The 8,911-nt window shown below is 42.4% G+C and overlaps 1 protein-coding gene across 1 annotated transcript; it reads left to right on the top strand.

Moving 5' to 3' along the window:
• The first annotated feature begins 1,814 nt into the window (after positions 1-1,814).
• LOC139730636 (uncharacterized) lies at positions 1,815-7,723 on the top strand. Its single transcript, XM_071641496.1, has 3 exons — positions 1,815-1,894; positions 3,131-3,235; positions 4,057-7,723. The coding sequence occupies exon 3, from the start codon at positions 4,064-4,066 to the stop codon at positions 7,052-7,054; it is 2,991 nt and encodes a 996-aa protein (XP_071497597.1). The 5' UTR covers positions 1,815-1,894; positions 3,131-3,235; positions 4,057-4,063; the 3' UTR covers positions 7,055-7,723.
• Positions 7,724-8,911: the final 1,188 nt, after the last annotated feature.

The following is an 8,911-nucleotide window of genomic DNA, read 5'->3' as shown; positions in this document are numbered from 1 at the left end:
ATAGACCGCTTATGTAATGTATCCAGATTTTTTGCCTGCTTTGTTCACAAAAGTTGCCCTCAATAACCACAAAGCTTGGAGGAGGCTTGCCAGATGTAGCAATAACAAGGCGAATTCCTGCCTGTGGAACTTAATGGAAGGGAGCAGGTGAATGAAATGCTGCGTTCCTATAGGCTGTCTGAAAAGAAACATCCTTTACCGAAATGGTCTATTGCCAATTAGATTCTAGCTCTCAGAGTTATCAACCCTTTTTCCTCAGCTGCTATGTTCACAATGACTGTGAGAATTAATTTTGCACATTTTTTTTTCTCACCACTGAAGCAAATGTAGAAATGTAAAAACATGATTGTCAATATTTTATAAATTGTTCTATCAGTGTGGAATTTTTATTTTGTAACACATACTCCATTTTCGGGAAAGTTCATTTTGCTTTTCAATGTCATTCTCATTTATCTTGAAGGTCACTAAGTTGTTGATGTCAAATGATTCGAATGAAGTGTAAATAACAGAAAAGAAATATTATTACGACACCAGTATGTATTTTTTTTTTTCAAACTTCAGTTACGGAGGTTTCTTTCCGAATATGTGTGAAATAAAGCATCATATTATAGTCTGTGTCACCTACGCAATCTGTCTTTCTTTTCCTGCCTTACAGTCCTTTGCAGCTTATTAAAAAAAGTAATGATTTCAGGGATGATTCATTTTAAACTGAATAGATCAGGATTGATATGCAGCTAGATGTGACATTTTGGCATGTGCTGTAGGCCTACATGCTGTAAATCACTGGAGAGAAAGATGGAGACAGAGAGATTACGATGATCGATTGGAAATTGTGATTGTGATGATGATGGTGATGGTGGTATGATCTGATGATTGATGATATGTATGATCCGTGATGGTGGTGGTGATGGTGATGGCAATTAATGATCCTGATGATGATGGTGATGATGGTGATGATGAGGATGATGGTGCTGATAATGATGATGGTGATGATGATGATGATGATGGTGATGATGGTGATGATGGTGATGATAATGGTGATGATAATGGTGATGATGATGATGATGATGAGGGAAGCATTTCTAGAGATTTGCCCATGCAGCCAGTCCCGGTATATAAAAGAGCAACTATTTCTAATTATTTTATCATGCAGTTGCATAGACTCCAACCCCAAGCACCTTCTGATCGGGAGATTCTCCCGCCTGAAACCCCTAGCAAACGGGAGACTCCAATTTGATGTGCGCGAAGTTCCTGCTCTAAGGTTCTAGATGCTCTCTCGTGCTGTCTAAGGCTTATTTTTTCAACATACAATGATATTAAGTAAGAAATCATTTCAAGCGGGAGACACAGAGCCAGGGCGGGAGACATTAAATCTCAAGCGGGAGAACGGGAGATTTTGCAAAAAAGCGATTTCGGCGGGGAGATCTCCCGTCGAAAACGGGAGAGTTGGAGTCTCTGCTTGAGTTGTTGCTCGATCAGTACCGGTATGCAATTTTCATTCACCGACAGAAAAATAACAGTGTTAATTTTCATATCCTGAAATGGAACATTGCATCGCAAACTGAAATACTGGTCTCTTTATTTTACTTTCTTATCATCATGGAAAAATGCCAAGCACACATGCAAGCAATACTCGGCCGAAGAGATTGTTCTTAAAATAATTGCTATATAATGAGTACCAGTATAATTACAATTGTATGCACTCGGCTCTCTGCCAGCGCCACACCTTTCGCACTCAAAACGGCCAACAAGGAGATAATGCGTTGTAGCATACATTACGCACGATATGTGTACTAAACGGTGCGTAGGTCGTGGTAATACACAAAGGCCGTATATGCTGTCTTTGCCCGAAAGTACAAAATCAGCGTTATTTCCCGTTGAGGTACTCGATTTTGTAAGTAAACAGCTTGTGCCATAATTTACATATGTCTATGTATATTACCATTTTTCATAAAATGTGTTTCCTGAACTCTTCATATTTCAAAAGTTTGTCAGGTTTGTCAGAAGTCGTCGGTCGTCGGTATCGCCGGTCTTTGTACAGTCCAATGTATTCAGTTTCATGTCTGTGCCAGTGGCAGTAGCGTAGGTCGTAAGTAGCGGTCTGGATATACAACCTTTATTGTCGTTTTGACGAGACCTAAACGTTTCAATAGGCCTAGATGATTGTAAATCCAGTAGTTTAAGCAAATATACCTAATCAGTAGTTCACTTTCTTCAGCCATTCTTGAAACTTACAATAGATCTCGCGTTAACCCCAAACCTCTCCAGCTTTTATGTTTTGACGTGGGCGACTGGTGGGTCCTTGGCGGCCGGACGGGGGTGGGCCCCTGCCCCTGACCTGGACACTCGGGCGAGAGGGCCTAAGCCAGGACTGGCTTGGCCTTGGACTGGCCTAGCTGGACTCGACTGGTCTGGCATAGATGGGATGGGTTGTGTTTATGGGGAGAGTCTGCCATTTATAGTTTATCCCTTATGTCATTTTTTTTTTTTTTTTTTTCAGCTACCAGGTACCGGTATATGACCTAGACGGTAGACCCTATGTACCGGTAATTGTGTAATCAGTTTATACTTGACTACTAGGTATCAAATTTTACTCTGCAGTCTGTCTAGGAAAGGGAACCATGGCATGGCATTTATCGATAATTAACTATACACAGCCATGTCGCTGCACGTGCACCGTAGTCAGTACAGTGTAGTGTAAAATTACACAAGTGTCGTGAGCAGCCACCTGCACCTGATACACGCAGGCCTACATTTATATACTGGTACATGTATACCGTAATCAGACCGTAATGTACTGTACCTGTCATGGTGGTCAGATGATAGATGGCAATGGCAATCACTTGTGACTCGTGTAGTTATGAGTCATGTTGAGGATTTCCTAGACTGTCTATCATGAAGTAACCACACTTGGTTGCCAGATCTTATCACACCTTGTTTTGAATTTGAGAAGCTAATGTGAAGCATGCTAATTACTAAATAAGTGCCAAAGACCAAGTGCTGTGTAATTTAACTTCATCCTCAGTTCGCCATGGTTTACTGAATGGACCACTAAAAAAAAAAAAAGGGGGGGATGTGGATTCTTGTCATTGCTGTTCACTTGTTATTTTTCTTCTCTTTATTTGTCCAGGTGAGGTTATCAGAAGCTTGGGCCCATTTCTTTTCGTTTTGCATCACGCTGAAACATCAATGTACCAAGGAGTCACCTGGATGACTGTTTTGGTGTCCATGACAGGTGAGATGTCAGGTTTTGCATTCATTTGTTTCATATTCATAATAAAGTATACATATTTGTAATTATTCACTATGATATTTCATACTTCCTTCAAATTCACTAAGCATTTGAAAATAAAAAGACCTAATGAAGATGGAAATCTGCAAATTACATCTTAGCCTTTATTATTCATATGTACATGGGCATTTCCATAGTAAAAGGGTGCAAAGATGCGACTGTTTTGTCTGTCTGTGTAACATACATTCACCTCTATTAGTCTGTGGGGTAGAAATAGTATAAAACATGTGTTCTGAACAGAATTTGAGTGCAGTTATTACTTTTTCTAATCAGTGTTAGGCTGTTCAGTTGAAAAACAAATTCTCAATGAGCATTAATTACTATGTCAGTACATGAAGTGGATGGCGAGTTTTGAGAGTATTGGGGCATAAAATATGTTCACCGAAAATGTTTCATTTCAGCATAAATTCTGATACATTGCTTTTTTTGAAGCAATGTGGAGGCATAGTTATCTCATTAAACTTTTCTAAAATGTTGTATTGTTTTAGGGAAGATGCACATTAGAAACAGGAAATGAAGCAAAATCCCAGAAATGTACCTTTTACTGTGGAAATGCCCACATTGTATGCATGTAATTCGAATATCAGACACATCGCTGTGTTTTTCTCTGTCCCATCAACTATACATTTACACTGAAACTTTATGATTTATGTGCAAATCAGGGCTTACTACATAAAATGTACCCCTGAAAGTATTTTTTAGCGTAATAATGGTGCTTAACCCAGCAGTAGCATTGTTATGTTTCATTGTTTTCATGCCCACAGAACCAGAATGAACCCTCAGCACATCCCTCACAACATGGGATACCTGCCACTCCTGGCAGAAGAAGGCTTAAAAATTGTCAACAGCTACCAGGGCAATGTCCAAACCCACAGTCTGGCGGAATACCACCAGGGTGGTGCACATCAGGGTGCCTTTGGGACCCACTATGAGGTTCCAGATGATGGCTTTAATCACCAGGAAAGGATGCAACAGATTTACATGGGAGCTGGAGAGCACGACTTGGACATGAGTGTGTACAATGAGCAGGGCAGTAGTATTGGTCAGTTCAACCAACCCCACTACTTGGACAAGCATGCCATGTCCCTGGCAACAGAGCCACGACAGAGAGGCAGGGGTAAGAAAAATAGGGAAGGGAAGCAACCCAGGAAGCGTGGACGAGATCCAACCACCTGGAAGAGAAATGCAAGCAAGATGAAACGGAACAGTGGCCAGTCATATGTGAATTCAACAGGAAGCTTGATCCCTGCAAGGCAGATGAGGGAGCCATGCAAAAACTGTCGGCAGAAATGTCCTGAAAGAATTTCTGAGGAGGAGCGGAAGGAGATCTTCCAAGACTTCTGGGACCCCAAGAAAGATTGGACAGCCAGGAGGATCTACTGCATCGACCACGTCGTGCCCCAGCCCATCCAGCGTCGCAGGATCAAGACGGGAACGGATAAAAAGGCTCGGAGATTGAGCTTCAATTACCATCTGAGCGTGAAGGGAGAACAGGTCAAAGTGTGCAAGAAATTCTTTCTCAGCACTCTTGCTGTTGGTGAAAAGTTTGTGATCATATCCCTACACAAGAAGACTGTTGATGGCAATGTCATGCCGGACAGGCGGGGCAGGCATCCAGCTGCCAACCAAATTCCTCTTTCTGTTAAGCAAGATGCGCGGAGACACATCCAAGCTGCCCTTCAGAACCGAGAGATCAGTGCAGACGCAGAGCAACAGGAACAGGTGAATCTGACTAAGATGTATGAGACCTATGTCGCTGAATGTGAGATGCAGCAGAAAGAGGTTGTCAAGAAGCACTTCTATCGCAAACTGATGAATGAGGAGTTGAGGATCACCCAGCAGAGGCTAGAGGGACCAGGCACCCAGCGAACTGAGGAGAGACCCCTAGACTACGCCCCAACCCCTCAGGTCAGTGCCCTTGAGTGCCTGATTAAGGAACTGCGGCAGCAAGAGGAGGAGCGATGCAAAAAGTTAAAGCAGAAATCCAACACAAGAGAAAAACTAAAGAAATATCATGCGTTAAGGTATGCTGGAAAGGAGTATGTGAATTTCAAGGGCCAGTTGAGGCCTTCCAGGAAGATGAAAGAGCCATGCGAAAACTGTCAGAAAGAATGTTCTCAGCGCATAAGTGATACTCAGCGACAGAAGCTCTTTGAGAATTTCTGGGACTCTAGCAAGGACTGGAATGACAAGAGGAGGTATGTCCTCAGCTGCATGGATTCTCAGCCCGCGAAGGTGTTGCAGTTCAGTTACAGACGTACAAGACTGCGTACACGGCCCGGCAGACCCCTTCGGTTCTCATTCTTCTTCGAGGTGGACGGGACAAGACAGCAAGTTTGTCGGAAGTTTTTCATCAACACGTTGGGATTAAGTCACAACTTCATTGCCTCATGCATTGCCAAAAAAGATGAGAATGGAGAGTTCAACCCTGACAAAGGGAAGACTTACCGGACACTTACCAAAATACCACCAGCGGTGGCAAAAGAGGTCAGGGAGCACATCATCTACAACTGCTGGGCAGATCCAGATAAAGGTCGCGAGTACCAAACACACTCCTCCACCAAAGGATGGTCATGGAACGTATCAAAGATGTACAGTGCCTATCGGGAGGTCTGTTGGATGCGTGGAACAAAGCCTGCAAGCACGTACATGTACAGGAGGGTATTCAGTGAGGAGATGAGGGTTGTTCAAGAGCACAAAGTGGTGGTTCCTAGTACCCCAAGCTTAGGCACAAGATCACATAAGAAGTCACAGTCAGGGGGCAACACTGACAGGCGAAACTCCACAGCAACGATAGCAACTGAGAAACCAGCAGGAGAATCTGCTGAGCAAGACTTTCCAAACATTAGTGTGGAAGGAACAGAACTGAGCGAAGGAGAGGAAGAGGAGAAGGTAGCCAAAAATACTGCCCATTCTAGCCGTGAAGATGATGAGGATTATGTTCCATCCAGTGAAGAGGAAGAGGACGATTCAGAGATTGATGGTGATGATGATAGTGATGGCGATGCCAATTATGTTTGTGAGCCAACAGCGAAGAAGGGCGCTGAGCTGTCAACAGCTGCAGAGCCAATGGACTCTGCACTTAAAGAAGAGACAATGCAGGATGATCTCGCAGGCAGGTCCTCGCCAACTCAGGCTACACCCAAACCAATTGGCTCCAAGCCGAAGAGGAGACGAATGTGGGACACAGCAGATATGAGGTGTGCCGGGCAAACATACATCAACGACAAGGGCAATGTCATTCCTGCGCGAACCATGAAGGAACCATGCCAGAACTGCAGGAAGCGATGCTCGGAGCATGTCAGTCCCGAGATGAGACAGAAGATTTTCAACATGTTTTGGAGCAAGGAGATGTCGTGGGAAAAGAAACGCCAATACGTGGAGAGCTGCATAGAGGAGATTGCTGTCAAGACCCGAACACTCCCAGCATCACAGATGAAACTCAACCGCAAAGTGCACATGAAGTATACGCTGAGGCTTGGTGACTGGGAGCAGAACGTGTGTAAGGTGTTTTTTGTGAACACTCTCGGAGTCAGCCAGAAGTTTGCCATCGTCTCCTTGAGGAAGCAGAAGGAGAGGCTTCAGCGTTGCGGACAGCTGCCTTCTGCCCCCCAGCAGCAACATCCACTACCTCCCGTGACCCGGCTACAGGCTCCCATCTTGGCACAACCAGCTCCCCAACATGAGCAGCCAAGTGATCCAAGCCTGCGAGATGTCCTGTCCCACCTCTTACTCATTCCTACCTCCAACTCATCAGAGTAATGTGTCTTGCCTGCTTCTATACTCGCAGATGTCAGTACATCTCAAATTTTACCTATTACCAACAGGTGAGCCATGTCTGAATGCTCAGCACTATCAGAAGTTAGTAGCATAACTTTATTGTCAGAACAATTGTCTAGTCTTCATTGTTCTCATCATTGATTTTAAGAAGCATAAGTACATAACATTTTGTTTCATGTCTAAATTAAAAGAGGCATTCCAAGTAAGGACACCTCAGGAAATTTTTATGAAAGCAAATCAAATTTAAAAGAAACTTTAATGCAACAAGTGGAATCCATAAAGTCCCATGTTGATTTTGTCCTTAATCACATTGACTGTGCTGAGAGGGGGAGAAACAGGGAATAAAAAAAAAAAACTATGCAGACTTACCAGAGAGTGTTCATGCTGTATAGAATAGACATGGGTGTAGATATTGAGGTTTTAATGAGTGGGTTCTTTTCCCAAATGCAGAAATACTAGTTCATTACAAAATTTTAGACCACAAAATGTTGTCATGTTTTCTCTCATCCATATTTCATTTGCAGTGTGGGCTGTCAAGTTTACGATCACAAAAGTCAAATCAAGTAGTGTGAATCATTGTACACTTTCTTTTCTTCCAGTATATCACTCCTAGTTCAAGTCCTTGATATAGTCTAATAGCAAGACAGGCTCATCCCAGACAGGCAAAAAAAAAAAAGACATTGGCACCATGCCCAATGTTTGTGCTTACAACTTTGCAAATTGATGAAAGATAAAATCATTGACAAAGATAAAGTGCTGCTAGTCTTGCATGACAGCATACTGTTGGCATTGAAAAGAAAAAAAAAAAGAATGAGACACAAGTGATGTTTTACACATTCATGAACAGCATCTAGAGAGAGATCATTCAGGTTGGCAAAACAATAAGGAAAATGCTGTGTTCATAGGATTTTGCTACACCTAGGGCTCTGTTGCATAAAACTGTGGTAACTTCACAGTTGATGGTAACTCTGCAATCAATGCCAACCATCAATCATTTCTTTGCTTTGATTGGCTAAGAGGTGGTCATGCTATGATTGCAGAGTTACCATTATTGAAAATAATTACCTTAGTTTGTATGCAATATGAACCAAGGTTTGATATTTCTGTCCATGTCACATTTCTCCCAAATTACATGCAGGGATGGAAAAATATCATTAGTTTGTACTTTGCTTTCTGCTTCACATTCAGGAACTGCCTCGAATGTCACAGTGCTGTTTTGTGAAATGAGACTTTGTTAAGTACAAATACACTGTAGATGTGGGGGGGGGGGGGGGGGGGGACTTTGATGATTTTTTAAACATGCATCCAAAGATTTCATTGTCATTTGCCGAAGATGTCAAACTGGATCCAAAAAGCTCTCCTCAGTGAGGCATCAGATCCCTTATCAGGTATTTTCACATTTGAGTTTGACAAACATGCATGTAACCTGGGAAAGTCAACATCAGCTCTCTACAATCTCATCCTTCTTCCAAAAAACAAGGTGACCCCTGATGATATCTTTGGCACTCCTTTAATAACAGTATTAGGGAATAATCTTTCATACTATGTTAGACTTGCACAGTCTCTACTTTGAGTCAGGCTTCCAAGAGGAGCTCTTCCGTTAAAAAAAAAAGCATTTGGGTGCTGTGCATAGAATTCTTTGAAAAGCTGTGTATATTGTATACATGTGAGTATTAGAATTTTAAATTACAGGCCTGTATTTAAAATTTAACATTATTAAAATTCCTTCGCCCCCTTGACTAGCAGTTTTGTTGTACGGTACCGGTATACATTGTATACATTTTTAGATCATTAAGTATGTTCTGTAAGCATTCAGAGAGAGAACAGTTTATTCTGGTG

Source organism: Diadema antillarum, unplaced genomic scaffold, assembly GCF_040938485.1.
Source record: "Diadema antillarum isolate AM-2024a unplaced genomic scaffold, OU_Dant_1.0 scf00000022, whole genome shotgun sequence".
NCBI lineage: Eukaryota > Metazoa > Echinodermata > Echinoidea > Diadematoida > Diadematidae > Diadema > Diadema antillarum.
The sequence above is the reverse complement of the archived record's forward strand: the minus strand, read 5'-3'. Positions and strand labels throughout refer to the sequence as shown.